At 43.2% G+C, this 19706-nt stretch overlaps 1 protein-coding gene across 1 annotated transcript; it reads right to left on the reverse strand.

Moving 5' to 3' along the window:
* Positions 1–1252: 1252 nt before the first annotated feature.
* Positions 1253–4402, reverse strand: LOC104893589 (hypothetical protein). The gene is made up of 2 exons (XM_010679718.4): positions 4000–4402; positions 1253–1861 (listed from the first exon to the last, which is right to left on the reverse strand). Exons 1-2 carry the CDS (start codon positions 4184–4186, stop codon positions 1647–1649), a joined length of 402 nt encoding a protein of 133 aa, XP_010678020.1. The 5' UTR covers positions 4187–4402; the 3' UTR covers positions 1253–1646.
* Between the last annotated feature and the right edge of the window lie 15304 nt (positions 4403–19706).

Genomic DNA, 19706 nt, shown 5'->3' on the forward strand with positions numbered 1-19706 from the left:
AACTAGGGAGAGGATCTTGATCTTGGGAGAATAAATGATCATCTTATGAATTGTCGTTGTTAAGATTGTTGTTGTTTCCTGGTCCGTCTGGGTTACCTGAATATTCTGAGTCACTGGATGATGAGTGTTCTTGCGTATTATCTTCATTATCATCCTCTAATATGATTTTCTCTTATGGACTATCTCTTTCCTCATCCCTATCCCAAGAGTAATTAACCAAGTTTATCTCTGTTGTGTTATTTCTTTCTACTCTCTTGAGCCCTATAAGATGATTTGTGAATAGAGGATGCAATGTGGGAGAGATATAAGGTTGGGCGTTTCCTTGACCCATGTTCTCCAAAACAATGTCAAAGTTTTTATGCGATTTCCAAACGTCATTTGACATCTATGACCTATGCGTCCACACTTTGAGCAGAAAACAAACACTCCTGCATACCTAAATTGCACCCATTCTAGATCTCCATTTTAATAGTCGAAGAAGAAACCCGAGATAAAAGGGTTGTTGGTAGGGATGACCACCCAGGCTCTAAGATAGTCTTTGAATTTTGGAGACGTCGACTTATTATCAGAATACAACACTCGACCTATTCTTTGCAGTGTTCTTCTGGCTATGTGAGGATTATAGAAGTGGTAAACCTTCTAGTTTTACTCAGATAGGTGCATGGATTAATTTGTCAGATTGGAATGAGTCTTTCGCTTTACATAAGGTAAAGAGGAAAAGCGCTCCTTGGAAGCTTGTAGAGCCTAAAGCTGCCAAATATTCCTTGTCTCTTGCATCCACACAAAAAAAAAAAGATAATTTTCCTATTTTTTCACTGATATCTTGTCATGTGTGATCCAATGGAATATAACCTAGTCTTAAATTGCGTTTTCATGAAAATCTCTCAGATCTTTAGCTTTCCCAATAACTACGTTCAAGAAAATACTATCCTCTGACACTAGATCTCCATCTTGAGCAGAGAATGTACGGCCCATTCTTCTTAACATGAGGTCTTGTTCTTGGATTAGGTTGACGTTTTTGTTTGGGTTCATGATTGTGATTTAGTTAGGGTGGTGAAGTGGTAAGGTGATTAGGTTTTGTTTTTACAAAGGGTTTCACTCTCTAGGTTTCTAGTGAGAGATGCTCTCCATTTTAGAGAATAGTTGATGAACCATTACTTTATGCCAGAATGGGGGTGTTACCAGTTTTCTAGCGTTGAGCTCCCCTACTGCATGTGGCTTTAAAAAACTACATTGTTTCTTTAGCCTGCCATTTCAGTGAAAACCTACCAAGAAAGAGGGAGGAGAGGGACCCGCACAGCTACACAAGTGCAGCAAACAACATTCCCTTCCTCTCTTTTGATTGGTAGCAAACATGTGTTCGGCCATTTTATAAACTTGAAGATCCCACAAGAAACATAGGACTAATTACAAGAGCTTGCATCAGAAAGAAGGTGACCACTTCCAAAATGTATACATGATTTGCATGGTCAACTAAATTATCACAGAGCTAGCTGACTGCAATCCTGTAACGATGTTCCTCTCTCTTGTGTTTCAGATAGAAGCCGGAGGTTACACCAAGAAGTCCGAAAATGTATACATGATTTGCATGGTCAACTAGATTATCACATTTTTGCTACAAGTTTCTTCAACTAAAAACCACTTCTTCAGTCACTAAGTTCTTCATCAGAATCAGTGAGATCCTTATCTGACTGAACCTGTTGATCCTCATCTTTCTGGGTCTTGGATCGAAAATCCTCCATCAATTCATCATCAGTTTCATCATGTTTACCGCTCAACTTTCTCACAAGTATGCCTTCAAAGATGGAAGGAAGAGCGTCCATGTCACCTCCTAAGTACCTCTCAATTCTGTTCTTCAGCTCTGCATATTCACATGTGACAGGATGATGCATAGTTCATGTATATAGTCTTCGTTCGAAAATCACAGCCAAGTTTCCGATCCAAATTGATGCACGATACATTAACCAACTAAAGAAAATCATCTAATTACTAGTTATATGCTGAAAAAGACACCGACTATAACATGAAACTATATGGCGCCATACGACTTCGATAAAACTGAACAAATCGTATTAGAGAAAACAATGGGAGAAGATGGGATTGTCAAATACAGAAAAAGGCATCGTATAGTATAAGGTAAAGAGATGCTCCATTTTGAGCCTGTTAACTGAAAATAATTAGCTAGAATAACACACAAGCATTTTATACACACAGAAATTTAATACCTTGAATAAATTTACTACACACAAAAATATATAGAACCTTGACTAATTTATGTCTTAAGTAATAATTGATCAATGATCCAACAAAATACAAAAACACAGGTTAAGCCATTATTAACCTTTCTCAAAGAGCAACAAGAATTGTTGCAACTTGGCCATTACAGAATTGATTGAATTCTATTTTGTTGTTTGGGGTATTTTAGGGGTGGGACCTCATACTAAGGGTATCTAATTTCCCAGCAAACCCTTTCATTTCATTCCATACCCCCTAATTTATCAATGGAATATGATCCTCAATTGGACCAAATGCATATAAACAATTGTGAAAATTTTATTCTAACCTCCCAATTCTCAATCCGTTCCATTCGAACTCAATAAGCCAAGGGCTGACTAATTTCTTGAGGCTTAGCTTTACCATCAAACATACTGGGGATTATATATTACATAATTAAGGAAAAGAAATGCCCACTCAACATTTAAACCAAGTTTTGATTCTATTTTAATCACAATATAATTGCCCAATATGCCCATACTTATGGGACAAACGAAACATATTCGTAGTACATATAGGATGTAAGTGAAATTTTCTTAAAAGTTTAGAATTTGAAGGAAAAAGGTTACTTGCACGCAGGTAACTATACTTTTTTTTCATCAAATTTACAATGCCTTTGTTGTCCTAGCATAATTAGTTAAATGCACCTAAGATATGATTTTCTTAACTCTGGGGGGAGTTAGGGAAGGGACACACATTTATGGACAAGTATCTAAACTCTGCACCCAACCCTTCCCCCTTTGCTCACAAAACAGGAACACAAAGAATGCTCTTCCTCAGCAAAAAGCTAAGGATTTCCAAGGTAGTTCATTCATAGAAATGTTGTTGCACAATATTACAAATTTGATACCAGAACTCAAATTGCAGTCTGCAGACATTTATCAATGCCAATTGCTGACTGATACTTTGCCATGGCCGTCTTTCTAAACAGAATTAGTATGGTGTCACAAAAATCAAAATTTGAGCTAAAGTGAGAATCGTTATATTAACAATATACTAGCATGAATATCCATAATTTATCACTTTAGGTCATAACAAATGTTAGACTTCAAGAGCTAGATTTGCTTCAACTACTTGTCCCTTTCTTTCCGCTTTCCGATTTTGTCAAGTATACTTGATCAGAGGATCTCATTTGGCAAATGAAGACATCTATCCTAATGATACATTGATGTATAAAACCTATCATGAAAAATGTGTTTTGTTGCACTCTAAGATTTGATTCACTATTCGATTAACTAGATACTAAAGCAAACACAAAAATTATGGGTAATATCATACACCATGAAGAGATCAGAAAAAACCAATACCACCCTGGAAATTAGATGATACTCAACAATATATCTAGCATAAACTCAGCCAAGGCTCCCAAAATACACCCTAATGTTAAACCTAAACCATATAGGAAATTTTTTTAGGACACACCCAAAACCAACCATCAATTTCTCCTCACAATATCGATATATGCACTATTTGCATAAATTAGGCAAAGCTTGAAAATCGTCGCTACAAAAAAAACTGAGATAAGTACTCAACTAAATAATAATGTCACTGTATTTTTCAGCAATTAATTTCCATAAAACCAACATAAGCACACAACTAAGTAATAAAAAAATAATATGGATGCTATATAATTTAGATAGTAGAGTCTTATAAAGTTGCCGAGGTGGCACCTAAGATATCAAATATCGTCTAAATCAAAATAAACAATAGAACAATCTAAATTACCTTGAGTAGTGACATCAGTAGATAAATCATCATTGCTACTTTGGGTAGCAGAAGTTTTAGAGTGAGAAGGAGAAGAAGAGAAGTGAGATAAAAAATTTAGACGAGTTGGTTTGATAGAGGAGTTTATAAATTGAGGGAGAGAGATGAATCTATTGAGTTTGATTTTGGAAATGAGAGTTGGATTCATGTCTAATTTTACGATGGATTTCGAAGGGTGGGCACAGTTGATTCAGGGCTACTTTAGACACTCTGTAGAACATATTAACATTTACAGCGCGCTCTGATTCGTGTTTTAGGGCGGAACACGGAAGTTGGCAGGGAGAGGTTTTCGCAACAATTGGACGGCAGTCTGTAGGCACAAAATACCCTCACCCAGACTACAATCATCCTAAATCTCATGTGTTCCGACTATCCAAATATCTTAAAAGTTTTTATTTTTTATCAGTCTCCCAAAACCCTCCTATTTTAACGGGGTTTTAAGAGTATTGCCTCCCAGCTGTCAGTGCATTCCAGCTGGCCTACAGCTGGGATATCTCAAGCACTAAAAATACTCAACCCCCTCATCAATGAGAAGGTATTGAATTCTTACCTAACAAACCAGAGCATCTCTCTCTAGACTTTATCTCTCTAGCTTGATCACTGACTTGAGCGTCGGAGAGGCGATCCTGGAACCACCCCCGGGGCAGTCTAACCATTACTTTTGCAGGATTCCGGCGTACGGACTTTGGACTCAGGACATTCAGATCTGACCCGGTATTCCCAAGCAAAGGAATTAGCATCCTTAATTTCTAGACATAAACAGTTTGGCGCCGTCTGTGGGGAAAGTACAAAAAGTTACTTCGCCACCACTCATTAAGATTTACTCACTCAGCTACTCAGCTTCGAACGCCAATTGACAATGGCACCAACCAAAAACTCGGCAAGCAAGCCTCTGACCAAGTCCTCGGCCGGAAAGAGGCCACTCGCCCGCACATAATAGGGAACCCCCAGTCCCTCGGCCAGAGAGAGGCCACTCACCCGCGCATAATAGGGAGGCCGAGCAGACCCCCTCTCCGGGTCGGAGGTCACCCACCGTCCAAACTCTGGATTCCCGGTCGGTCTCCCAACAGATTCAGAATGTGGAGCCTCAGCCGCTCTTTGCGACTGACCTGGCCCTTATCACTGCCAGCTCCAGGAAACTTTCCAAAAAGGCATGATGGACATGATGGCCATGCTCCAGCAGAGGCAGCAGCAACTCGTCCCGCTCAATCAGCATGAGCCCAGAGAGCGCACATCGTTCGCTCCAAAGGGACCAAGGACTCATCTCGTTCTAATCGGGATCAGCAGCCTAGCCGGCCACGGTCCGATGCGAGAGACCCAAGCCATCGAGAAAAAGAAAAGTCGGCGCGACAGGGGTCGGCCCGTCAGCATGCGGAACCCATGTATCAAATCCCCAAGGGGGGGCGCGGGTCGGAAACCCCAAGACGCCCGGAATTCCTTAACAACAAGAAGCGCCTCAGCCAAGGCTATGACGCCCGGGAGTTCCTCAAGAAGAAAGCAATGACCGAGAGGGCCAAGGGGACTCGGCTCATTCTCAGCCTCCTAGGCTAACTGGAGGGGGCTCAAGTTCCTGATCCCCTTCAGTCAGAAATCCTAGGGACCCAAACCCCGGGAAAATTAAAACTCCCTTGATCGAGCCATTCGCGGGACTAACCGACCCGATGATCATATGGCTAGTTACAAGGCTCAAACGAGCGTTCAGACAAGTTGTGAGGCCACATGGTGTCGTTTCTTCCCACCACCCTCAAAGGTCTGGCCCTCAATTGGTTCCAAGAACTCCGGCGGGGTCATCACTGACTTCGACTCGCCATATTGAACACCTCTTCATCCACCAGTTTGTAGCTGGAAAGAGGCAAAGAAAAACCAGCCTTCACCTCATGGGGGTGAAGCAAGACAAGAATGAACCCTTCGGACTACATCAAAGTTCAATGAGGAGTCCCTCAAAATCACCGACTTCAGGATGCGTAGCTTCGCGCCCTCATGTCCGGCTCCAGCCGGGTCGGCTAGATGGTCTGGCCGAGAATGAGTAAGACCTACTCGGAAGCCATGGCCAGCCCAAAGTTCATCAAGCAACGGACATCTGCCGTTACTCGGATGAAGGGACAAGAAGAGAAAAGATGAAGGGGTCACATGGGTCAGCCTAAGCATCAGAGAACGGGGGGCCGGGGGACGGCTCACCGATAACGGCAACGACCTCGATTCAATAAAAACCGGAAAGAATCTATTTGACATCCGGAACAAAAATTGGCTTCCCAGGCCACGCCCATCCGGACATCATCGTCTCGGAGGGATAAAAGCTTTGGTGGTGCGATACCACAAGGAATGTGGCACACCACCAAGGACTGCGAGAGCTCAAGAAATCCTTGGAGGTTTGGCCGACCAGGGCAAACTCAACCACTACTTAAAGCGCTCGAGCGAGGAAAAGGGGAAGCAAAACGTGGGTCAGTCGAACAGCGGGGACACGAAAGGATTCATTGGTGTCATCGCTGGAGGATTCGCGTCGGGAGGCCTAACCGGCCGAGCACGCAAGGCTCACCTCCAAAACCTCAAACATCAGGTACTTGATGTCCAGCTCCCCCGAGCCAGTGGCCCCGTCATGACCTTTGGGGAACCCAGTCGGACGTTGCACGTTCCGCACGACGACCCCTGTCATCGAGCTCAAGGTAGCAATACAAAGGTAAAGGTATTGGTGGATAGTGGGTCATCCGCTGATATCATCACCCTTGACTGCCTCAAAGAAGTTGAAGTACACCGAAAGCGGGATGTTACCCCCATGGCTCAGCCGCTCATAGGCTTCGGGGGCAACTCTGTCCCCCCGGTCGGATCAATAAAATTACCCACTCGGATGGGTGAAAAGGGTAAGGGGAGAAGCCTACCGATCGACTTCTTGGTGGTAGACATCCCTTTGCCTTACAACATAATAATGGGGAGGCCCATGCTAAACAAAGCCAAGGCCGCCATCTCCACCTACCAACTCCTCTTGCAGTTTGAGACTGATGACGGGAAGGTAGGAAAAATTCAAGGCGACCAACAGGCAGCAAGAGATGCTATGTGAATAGCCTCAAAATAACGACGTCCAAAAGGACTCGGACAACGACGTCCAAAAGGACTCGAAAAAAAGAAAATATGAAGGGGGTCAGCCCTCAACCAGCCTCGGGTGTACATAACTGAAAACCCCAAGCAATATGAACGCCTCAGCCAGCCGAGGATGACGAAGAAGTCGCATCGGCCAGGACCCCGTCGGACTGTCAGGGTAGGCAAGGCCATGGACCCAAACAAGGCAGATATCATCCAAGTGCTCACGGAGTACCAAGATGTCTTCGCCTATGAGGCCACAGAAATGCCGGGCTCGACCCGAAAATCATGTGTCATGAGCTTAACATCAAAGAGGGGTTCAGACCAATCAAACAAAGCTCAGGCACCAAGGTCCGAAAGAAATGCCGCAGCAGCGCGCGAGGTCAAGAAGCTGCTCGAAGCGGGTTTCATGAAGAATGTCAATACTCGGAATGGCTGGCCAACGTGGTATTGGTCAAAAAGCGAGTGGGGCATGGCGAATGTGTGTCGATTTTACCGACTTAAACAAAGCCTGCCCAAAAGACAATCACCCTCTGCCAAAGATCGATAGGCTGGTCGATTCAACGGCAGGGCACGCCCTTCTCAGCTTCATGGATGCAAATGCTGGCTATCATCAAATTCCCATGGCCGAGAAGGATAGGGTTCATACGGCATTTATCACTCCTCAGGGTGTCTACTGCTATAAGATGATGCCGTTCGGCCTCAAAAATGCCGGGGCTACATATCAGCGAACCGTCAACAAAATCTTCAGCGACCAATTGGGTCGGAACATTGAAGTATACGTTGACGATATGATAGTCAAAAGCAAAGCCCAGTCGGATCACCCTACGATCTGAAAGAAACGTGAGCACCCTAAGAAATACCGAATGATGCTCAACCCAAAAAATGTGTCTTCGGAGTTAAAGGGGGAAAGTGCCTCGGATTTCTAGTGGATGAAGAGGAATGAAGCCAACCCGGACAAAATCAAAGCGGTCTAGAGATGAAATCTCCTCGGAACGTTCGGGAAGTACAGCGCCTAACCGGCTGCTTAGCGGCGCTCGGTCGTTCCTCTCCGGTCGGCGATAAGAGCTTGTTGTTCTTCAAGGCCCTGAAGCGAAAAGAGTTCGCATGGGACGATGAAGCCGAGCAAGCCTTCACTGCCTCTCAAGAATCACTTGGCAACTTTGCCTAAACTGATCTCCCCCTTGCCGGGGGAACCCCTGTTCATTTACTTGGCTGTCTCGGACTACGCTCTTAGCGCAGTCCTAATAGCCGAGCGAGAAGGAAAGCAACATCCTGTCTACTTCATCAGCCATGCCTATAGGGGGCCGAGGCGAAGTACAGGATGTCGAGAAAATGGTCTTTGCCTTAGTAATGGCGAGCCGGAAGCTCAAGCCTTACTTTCAAGCACATCCCTCAAAGTCCTAACCGGACAGCCGCTCCGGAAGCTCATTGAAAATAGAAATCACTCGAGTCGGATGAGCGATTGGGCAGACCAGTTAGCAGACTTTGGGCTCGAATTGAGCCACGAAGGGCAATCAAGGCCCAAGCACTCGCTGACTTCATCACTGAATGGCAACTCGACCCCCGGTCGGTTCACAAGAGGAGTGGGAGTTGCTTGTTGATGGGTCATCCACAAAGATGGTTGTGGAGCAGGGCTGGTCATCAAACCCCGGTCGGGGAGAAAATTGAATATGCTGTTAAGTTCGAGTTTCTCGGATCTAACAATGAAGCCGAGTATGAGGGCCTTATCCTCGGATTACAGCTATGCATCCTAGACGGAGCAACATCAGTCATAGCCAAATCCGACTCACAACTCATTGTGGGTCAGATTTCTGGAGAATACGAGGCCAAGGAAGACAACATGAGAATGTACTTGGCCAAAGCTCGAGCTGTCATTGGAAGGCTGTCCGGATTTCGGATTACCCATATTCCTCGCTCGGAAAACCAACAGGCTGATGCACTGGCTCGGATGGCCAGTTCTGCTGAAGGGTCGGCCCCGAGAACTATAACTTGGGAAGTGTTGAAGGAACCTAGCATAAATGCCAAAGAGCAGCTTGTACTCAATCGTTCCTCGAACTGGATGGGCGAAATTGTGGAGTACTTGCGAGACGGGACCTTACCCAATGATCCTAAGGAAGCCGACCGGATCAAACATAAATCAGGTTGGTTCCTTTGGCATGAAAGGCAGCTCTATAAGAAGTCCTTCACCCATCCCCTTCTCAAATGTATAACCCCCGAAGAAGGAAACTATGTCCTTAGGGAAATACACCAAGGAGCTTGCGGGAGCCATCAAGGGGGCAGAACGATAGCCGGAAAGGCATTAAGGGCGGGATACTACTGGCCCACTTTGAAGGCTGATGCCACGGACTTAGTCCGGCGATGTCCCTCTTGCCAGATTCACTCGGACATACCGAGAGCACCTGCCACTCCCCTTACCACCATTCAAGGGTTCTACCCTTCGACAAGTGGGGCATGGACTTGCTCGGACCTTTTCCCCCAGCTTTTGGGCAAAGAAAGTTCCTGATTGTGGCCATTGACTACTTCACCAAATGGACAGAAGCCGAGCCACTGGCATCAATAACTGATAAGCAGGTTCAAATGTTCATTTGGAGGAACATCATCACTCGCTTCGGAATCCCAAGAGCCCTAGTGTTAGACAACGGTCGGCAATTTAACAGCGGGCCGACCCGTGATTATTGCTCCCGGTTCGGCATTCAGACAAGGTTTTCAGCCGTCTCCCGACCCCAAACCAATGGGCAAGCCGAGTCGGCCAACAAAATTGTCCTCAAGGGCATCAAGAAGTCCCTAGACGCTGCTAAGGGGGCATGGGTAGATGACCTACCCGGCGTTCTCTAGTCGGCCAGGACGACAGTAAAAGAAGCCACGGGGCATTCTCCCTTTGGGTTGGTATATGGTAGCGAGGCTGTCCTTCCGGTCGAAGTAGGAATCCCCTCTCCTCGGATGACATTCTATGAGTTTGACCAAAACGACGATGAAAAACCCGTCAACTTAGACCTGTTGCCGGAAACACGAGGCAATGCTTTACTGCAAGCCATTCGGTACAAGCAAAAAATCACAAGGCACTTTAACAGGCGGGTAAAGCCTCGGCCAATCAGCTTGGGCGACTGGGTCGTCCGAAAGGTGGAAGCCACCGGACTCTCCGATCTCAAAGGGAAGTTGGGGGCAAATTGGGATGGCCCTTATAAGGTTACAGAGGTCCTCAAGCCAGGGACATTCCGACTCGAATCTCCCGAAGGGGTCCCCCTGGCTCGTCCTTGGAACCTAGACAATCTCAAAAGATTCTATGTTTAATTTCTTTTTGTTACTCACAATAGGGGCATATTGTAAAGCCAGCGCTACCTGGTCGGATTTAGCTAGCAAATTTGAATGTAACTCGGACTTAGCCAGTCCATGTATCAAGTCGGGTTTTTACCCCTGAAATGAAAAGACTTAGCCAGTCTTATTATTTAGATCGAAGTTGCAAACAAGACTTAACTAGTCCATTGTATATTATATATTGTGATATTGCAAATAACAAAAGAATAGATTGCGTAATAAAACGACAAGTTGCAAAATAATAGTTGTATTCCATTGATCAAAGTTGCAAAACACAACTGAAAGTTTGCAAAAATACAGAGATAATGAGTACAAAAAGCCAAAATTACAAAAAGCTCTAGGGCAGCAAAACAAGCTAAAGAGTAAGAAAGATAAGCCTAAGGAAGCTGGGTGGAAGGCTCGGCTGCAGGCTGCTCGGTACTGATCTCAGGAGGAGGTTGCTCGGTGCTTCCGCCGTCCTCGGCATTCTCCTCATCATCATCATCTTCGTCGTCCGAACTGGCCTCCTCCGCCATATTGGCACGAAGCTCCGCAGCCTCGGCCTCGGATATCTCTTGGTAGCGAGACCAAATTGAGTTCCAATCCGCCGATGGGCACGAGTCGGCCAGAGCAGCCTTAAGCCTGGAGAGCGCCTCGTCCTCGCCGATCTTATGAGAGGCTTGGCCCACGTCGGCGCAAAAATCAGTGCAGGCATCGGAGGACTGCCACGTCGTGAACCACTCCTCTTGAGAACGGGAAACCGCGGCCTGGGCTTCCTTCAACTGAGCCTCAGCCATAGCAAGTTTAAACTTAACCCTCTCCAAGTCGCCTTGGATCCAGGTTACCTTGGCCTCAGCAGCTGCCTTGGCCGATTTAGCATTTCCCTTGGCCGTTGCCAAATAGGCCCTCTCCACCTTCCATTCCTCTTGCTCCTTCTGCCAGGCCTCCTCGCCCTTTCGGATCTTGCCTCAGCCTTGCTCAACTTCAGCTCGGCCAAGCGCTTACCCTCCTCAGCCTGGTAGAGCTGGTCAAAGTGCGTCCGAGACGCATCCTTCAGCTCCTGGACCTCTTGGACCAAAGCGAGCCGGTCTTCGGCCACCTTGGTCATCCGGATGGAAAACTGCGAAGAAAAAGTCAGTTAGAAGGTAGTAGTCAAGAGGCAAAAAATAAAGCAAATAACGATACTTACGTCCATCCGGGAGCGAAAGAGCTCGCTCGACTCGTTCCTCCCATTAACCGCGTTGATGTGATCTTGGTCGGTTTGGGTGTAGAGTATCTCCAAAGCATCGGAGATCCTTTGTTTCTTGTCCGTTTTGGACATCTCAGTAAATGGGACCGGCGCCTCAGACATAGTCTGCTCCGTTTGAGAGGTCCCCTGCGCATGGCCCGGACTCCGTACCGGCTCGAAGTCCTCGGGGTGAATGGAGATTTGGGTATTTTCATCCCCGGACGCCGGTCGAGGACTGTTCACCTCCATAGAAGGCTCTTGCCTTGCCTTCTTTGCCGAGGCCTCCTTCTCGACTCGAGCCTTCGCCAAGGCTCTCTCGGTCATCTCAACCCTCCCTTCGGTCCTCTCTTTGCGCTTCCTCGGCTTAGGGTTGGAAGGGTCCTGAAAAACTTAAAAAATCTGATAAGTCCCATGAAGACAACGTGGGAGTTAGTCGGAGAAAAAGGAATCCATACCTTGGGTTGAGGTGGCTTGTTGATTTTGTTGGCCTTCATCTCGGCCCTGATCCGAGCAGCTTTCAGCGCAGCAGACGTTAATCGCTCGGCCATTTCTTGGTCGGTTTCTTTTAAGAATGCTAGAGAAGCTTCTGCAAAAAGAAAGAACAGTTAGAAAGATATAAAAAATAAAGCAACAAAAACAAGTCAACCGGACCCCCTTTGCCGAATTACCCTTAGGAAAGGCCGGGCTCAGACCAAACGCCGCCAGGAAGTGCTCATTCTTAGAAAGCTTGCAGCTCGGGAGCCAGTTCCCCGCTACAAAAACTTCGCCGCCATCCACTATTTTGGCCTCCAACTGCATGTAGATGGCGGCCACTACTTCCTCCTCCGATAGCTCGGGCACTTTGAAGTTCAGGCAGTGATTGGGGTCGGCAGATGGGGGTACAGTTGGGATACCCCATTCTCCCCCGTAGTAGACAAAGGCAAACCCTCGGCGAAACCCCTTTTGGGAAGTGGGTAGGTCAAGGACGGTTCGGTAGCCTCGCCGAGCCTGGAAGCACCACCAACCAGGTCCATGATCCCCCGCAGGCATCTCGAACAGTTTGTACAAATGGCGCCAGAGAGTGAGGGTCGGCCTAACGCCGATAAGGTCACAGATTACCTGGACAGCCAAAATTCCACCCCAAGAGTTTGGAGAAAGCTGACCCAGACACAAATTGTAGGCGTTCAATAAGTCTTTCTCGAACTGGGTCAGCGGGAATCTTAAGCCCATTTCCATGGCCTTGTAGTAAAATGCAGTGCATCCGAGTGGTGGAGACAGAATGGTATGGCTAGCATCGGGTCGGACCAGCAAATAAGGGTCCTTTATTTGGAATTTGGCCGCTTGGCCTCGGGCATCCTCCAGCAGGGCTTTTATTAAAGATGGAAGAGGAAACTTTGCTCCTGGTCCGCCCCTGGGGTCGATTTCCGGATACGCGAACCGCCCGGACGTGGAAGCTTCGCCTTCTTCTCCCGGCATAGTTGTCCTAACTACACCATCAGACAGATATTTGTCTAAGTAACTCCTCGAAGAGGGATAGGCCAGGGACACCTCCTAGGGTAGGGGGATGGCACCCTCGGCCTCCTCCTCCTCGGCTTGCGAAGGAGTACTCGAGAGCGAAAGCGCCTCAGGCACAGCCGAGGGATCCGGGCAACTTATTAAAGTTGACACCAATACCATGCCCATACCCCTCACCTCCTCGGCTAAATATATAATGAGGTGAAGGAGGAGGTGTCACTGACTCGGACGAGCTCCCCATTATTTATCAACAGAAGGGGTCGGCCGATTTTATTAAAAGAAGAGAAGAAAAACTTAGTGAAAAAACAAAACAAAAGCGTACCTGGTCGGACGAAGAAGATGGAACCCGGACTTAGAGAGAGAAAGAGCTCTAAAGTAGAGAGAGAGAGAGAGCAGAAAATCTCAAATTTTAGAGAGAGAGAGAAATGAGGAAATGGCAAAATCTCTCTCTCCTCTCCCTATTTATAAGCAAAATTCCTCGGGTTCCGTGTCCTGCGTCAAAACTTGGACCGGGACCTGCTATTGCGCCCCCTTAAATGGGCCTCTCAGATGGCCCAAAACTAGTAAAAGGCGCACCCTAAAGAAGCGAAGAGTCGCGAAAGGTCATAAATGACCAGAAGTTGAATCGCCACCATGTTTTCAAGCACCCCAATAATCCACTGTTGCCACGTGACATTTCGGGTTTAAAAAACTGTTGATTCACCAGCTCAAGATTACTAGTTCATCAGCTCAAGGTTACCAGCTCGGTCACTTCAGCCAGTGGTCCAAATTTAGGCACTGGCTCGGACAAGCATGGGCTCATTGGCCCCTCATCCGAGCCGCGTCCAACCAACTCGCCCAAGGAGGCTCTCCTCTTGGTTGAGAAATCTCCTAAGCCCAGATTGACTTAGCGAAAGCACCGGCTCGGACAAGCACGGGCTCATTGCCCCTCATTCGAGCCGCGTCCAACCAACTCGGCCCAAGGAGGCTCTCCTCTTTGGTTGAGTAAATCTCCAAAGTCCCAGATTGACTTAGCGAGAGAAGGCACCGGCTCGGACAAGCATGGGGATCATTGGCCCCTCATCCGAGCCGCGTCCAACCAACTCGGCCCAAGGAGGCTCTCCTCTTTGGTTGAGTAAATCTCCTAAGTCCCAGATTGACTTAGCGAGAGCAGGCACCGGCTCGGACAAGCATGGGGCTCATTGGCCCCTCATTCGAGCCGCGTCCAACCAACTCGACCCAAGGAGGCTCTCCTCTTTGGTTGAGTAAATCTCCTAAGTCCCAGATTGACTTAACGAGATAAGGCACCGGCTCGGACAAGCATGGGGCTCATTGGCCCCTCATCCGAGCCGCGTCCAACCAACTCGACCCATGGAGGCTCTCCTCTTTGGTTGATTAAATCTCCTAAGTCCCAGATTGACTTAGCGAGAGAAGGCACCGACTCGGACAAGCATGGGGCTCATTGGCCCCTCATCCGAGCCATGTATGAGCAATACCCTTCCTTTCCTCTAAGAGACCGGGTCGGCGCATGCCTCCCCTCTCCTCAAAGAGACCGGGTCGGCACATATGCCTCCCCTCTCCTCAAAGAGACCGGGTCGGCACATGCCTCCCCTCTCCTCGAAGAGACCGGGTCGGCACATGCCACCCCTCTCCTCAAAGAGACCTCGAAGAGACCGGGTCGGCACATGCCACCCCTCTCCTCAAGGAGATCGGGTCGGCACATGCCACCCCTCTCCTCGAAGAGACCGGGTCGGCACATGCCTCCCCTCTCCTCAAGGAGACTGGGTCGGCACATGCCTCCCCTCTCCTCAAGGAGACCGGGTCGGCACATGCCACCCCTCTCCTCGAAGAGACCGGGTCGGCACATGCCTCCCCTCTCCTCAAGGAGACTGGGTCGGCACATGCCTCCCCTCTCCTCCAGGAGACCGGGTCGGTCTGGACTCAAGACTATCTAGGTTCCGCCACGAACGGGAGAGGCTTCAGCAAAGCCTCGATGTTTCCCATTCCTGGCGTGGGGCTAATTGTTTGGGCTTATTTCCCCGATTAAGCCAGCCAGGGACAATTCAAGCCCAGCAAGGCCTTAAGCCCCCAGGGGGCCCACCTGTGATAGTGTCTCCCAGCTGTCAGTGCATTCCAGCTGGCCTACAGCTGGGATATCTCAAGCACTATAAATACTCAACCCCCTCATCAATGAGAAGGTATTGAATTCTTACCTAACAAACCAGAGCATCTCTCTCTAGACTTTATCTCTCTAGCTTGATCACTGACTTGAGCGTCAGAGAGGCGATCCCGGAACCACCCCCGGGGCAATCTAACCATTACTTTTGCAGGATTCCGGCGTACGGACTTTGGACTCAGGACATTCAGATCTGACCCGGTATTCCCTAAGCAATGGAATTAGCATCCTTAATTTCTAGACAGAAACACATATAAGTAAAGGTAAGTATTAATAAGTTTCGATAAGTATCAATTAATTATACTTTATGCGTTTTTAAATAGATGCTTCATTTTGACTTTCAATTTTACTAATGCACAACTTTGATCATTAATATCTCTAGTTCTCAATTATTAAAAAATTATATAAATTGATATTTTGAAACACATGTCGAATCAATATCAACATCTTGTATACTAACATTTGGTCTTATACATATATAGATTAATATGGTCAAAGTAGAGACTGTGAATAGTGTTAAAGTCAAAATGGAGTAACTATTTAAAAATGGAGGGAGTATCACTTTTCACCTTATAAAATAGTAAGCTTCAAGAACTTCGAATAAGTTTTGTCAAAAAAAAGTTCACATAATCTAAAATAAGTTTTGATAAGTTAAAATCAATAAAATAGAATACAATTGTAAAATAGTCAGTGAACCGAACATACTTATTTGTCAATATAAATTGTGAATTAGTACTTTTTATAGCATTGATTTTGTGAACTAGTACCTTTATTGTTATATTTTGTCAAACTAGCTTTTAACCCGTGCAAAAATGCACGGGAGGCCATATTTGTATGTGATATTATAAATTATTTATCAGACAAAAAAGACATGTTATTAATGTTAGCAACATTTTTGTTTAATGAGATTGATTGAAATCAAATTGAATTGACAACGCATTATGATAAAAAAAAAAACAATTACACTATCCAAATTGATACATAAAAAATTGGGTCAATTACAACTCATACACGATTAAACATTTTGAGAAACTTCCTATAAACCACTTTGGTTGAAATAGATGAGTTGCCACAATCTATCACATATTAAGATTTTCATACCCTTTTTGCTTGTAACTATTGAAATAGTAACATATAATTGTTCGTGGTTAAATACATAACTCGGCTTAAAAAAATGGGTAACTTTATTCCCTAAATGGGTCAATTGACTTATACAAAGCTGGCTTGTTTAACATTAAAAGTGACTCATTCTAAATTAAAAAGTAACCATTTGGACTTGAAAGTGACTTGTTTTGACCAAAAGTGAAATAATCTGACATAAACTTATTATACTCCTAATACACATAATAGTAATTGAATATAAAACCTACTAACCCTAACACTCTAATCATCCACCACTTCGTTATACACCCTTGTTCCTCGGTCCTCTTCCTCCATTCTCTATCTTTCCCTTCAAATTTGCCAGAATTTAATTTTTTTCGTACCGAAATTGCCAAAAATTACAACCTTAAATTTGTTGATCTATTTTATGACAAATGATATTTCGATTTTTTGCACCTAAAAAAATACTTAATTTTTATCAATTCTATTTCAGCTTGTTTGATATTTGAGATTAGATATTATTTATATCATTTACATACATGTTGTGATGGTTACTTGTGTTCAATCGGATCGAAAAGTTGATTAATATTTTACCTCAAATTTTATTTTTTTTATTAATTTACAATATGTTCCTTGAAATCTTGTGTAAATAATTAAATATTTAGTAAGATATTGATGACCTAAAAGTCGTGACATTGTAATTTATCCTATCTACTAAATATAAATTAACAAAAATTAAAGTGAAAAGACATTTTTCAATTCAATTTATTAAAAAAAAAAAGTTTGACTTATTACATGCATAAACAATGTATTTCATTATTTATATCTCACATTGACTGCTCCTTACAAAATGAGATCAAGAAATTGAGCATCAACTCAGTGACTTTCATAATTGTAAAAATGTAGTTTGCTTAAAGAAACAAAAACTTCATAATTTATATTAAATAAATGAATAGAGCAACGTAGAAGTTATAGGTTTTTGTTATTATGTTCCAATGAACTTGTTCTCGTGAATTTTATAAGTTGTAGTACCTATGTTCGATTTTGATATATTAAGTTAGTGTTAAACTATAAATTAAAATTGCAAAAAAGGACCTGGTGTGAAAAGTCTATGGATATTATGCCAATGGTGCATGGTGTCATCAATATAACTCATGTATATATGTTATTTCGTTAGCAAGTGTATTTTCTTGGAGAAAAATTAATTGAGTATTTATGGCTGCACCCATGCATTACGACCGGCCCCAGTAAACCCACTTGCAACAATGCACGGAGGAATTTATATAGATATGATTTGGACGTGCATAATGCATGAGAATTCTTTTATTAATTAAGTAGTTGTTTTTGTTTCAAATTTATTGAATCAATAATTATTATTAGAATTCGTGCCTTTAAGATGGAAATAATGTAAAATGTAAAATTATATTTCATGATATATAAAAATCCTTTGTTACAACATTTTTAAACTTTAAAAATCTTGTAATCGTAATATATACATATATAAATACATAGATGAAACAAAATACACATTAAAGTGCGGAATATTTTGTTTTGTAAATTTAGGATTTTAGGATGTTTCTCCTAAAATCATGGTTTAATATTAGCTCGTGATTTAAATTTTTATAATCATATCGTGTAATAAAAAAATATATTTTAAAACCGACTTATGACCCGTGCGTTCAATTACTGATGTAGCTAATGTCATGATAAAATACACGGGAGATTTTCTGTTGATTAGATATACTAAAATATATTGATGACTATTTTATTATACAAATTCTTTAGTAACACAGATATACAAATATACAATAAATTAATGTGGGAAGGGGTAACTTTTTGCCTTAAATACGTCAATTTTATTAATCTAGAAGTGACCCATTTAAAATTAAAAGTTACACTTTGCTTAAAAGGTACCTCTTTTAACTTGTGAAATCACCCATTTGATTTTTTTTCTTAATTATATTTTTGAAGATTATTTGTAGAATAAAATTATTTTCCCCTTTTTAGATTTTTGTTATTCTTTATCTTTGATTATCTTACTATTAGATATATCCATTAAAAGGCTCCTACACTTCGAAATCACTATTTTGTTTGTGATGGTAATTGACAATGGTATATCAAATCTTCTTGAGCTACAATTATTTATAATAATATGGTTGTTGTATAATAATTACATAAGGTAATTCATTTTACACGAATTTTTTAATCTTCGTCATCCATAGCCCGACTGTATAATAATATGGTTGTTGTAAATAAATGGTTGTTTTGTCATTCCATTTAATTTCAACTATATAAACCAAACTCCTATTTTGAAAAAACTCTATCAATGTCGTTTGTTTCCTCTTAATCCAGTGCAAATCTAAGTGAGACTGTGAGAGTGGAATCATAGATTGTCAACTTTCTAACATGATAGCTTTTTTTTTATATCACACTTCATCGTTTTTGTTTATACTTCAAATCGGTGAATATGCACTTAATGTTTTTGTTTAATTAAAAGCTGTACCAATTCTCTTTGCTTTAACCCCACTAAATCCTAATAAGTAGGTGGTCATTGAATTTTTGAGAATTAAAAATAAGGTGGTTGACAGTATGTATCTACTTCCATGTATGATATAATGAATTTTTTTGTTTGATGTGGAGAGTGGAGAGAAAAATGCCAAAAAAATCGCTAATATATATTAAATAGGAAAACAATTAGAAATTAATCTACATAAATATACAAACTTACTAAAGTTACAAAGATTGTAATTGATGCATTCCATTAGTCAGAATTACACGTGGCAGAAGGTAGTGAGGGGGATTTTGCAAATAACATGTGGACAGATTCTTTTAGTCAATGACACATAAGCTAATTGAACCTTGTTATATATATATATATATATATATATATATATATATATATATATATTATTATATATATATATATATATATATATATATATATATATATATATATATATATATATATATAGGGGTAGGATCCGCTGAAAGCAGCTCTTAAGCTAAAAACTGAAAACAGGGTAACTTTTAACCCATTTAGGGTAACTTTTAGCACTTTTAGGGTAACTTTTACCAGTTTTGGGGTAACTTTATTATATTAAGGATAACTTTATATATTTCAAGGGCAACTTTATATATGACAAGGGTAACTTTTAGTGCGTTTAGGATAACTTTATTATGTCATAATTAATTTTCATCTTTCTAGGGTAACTTTGAGTATTATAAGGATAACTTTGAGTATTATAAGGGTAACTTTTAAGTTTTCAACAAATCTACACCAAAATCCACCAAAAATTCATAAGACAAAGATCAAATCAA

Source organism: Beta vulgaris, chromosome 5 (assembly GCF_026745355.1).
Source record: "Beta vulgaris subsp. vulgaris cultivar EL10 chromosome 5, EL10.2, whole genome shotgun sequence".
In the NCBI taxonomy this organism is placed as follows: Eukaryota; Viridiplantae; Streptophyta; class Magnoliopsida; order Caryophyllales; family Amaranthaceae; genus Beta; species Beta vulgaris.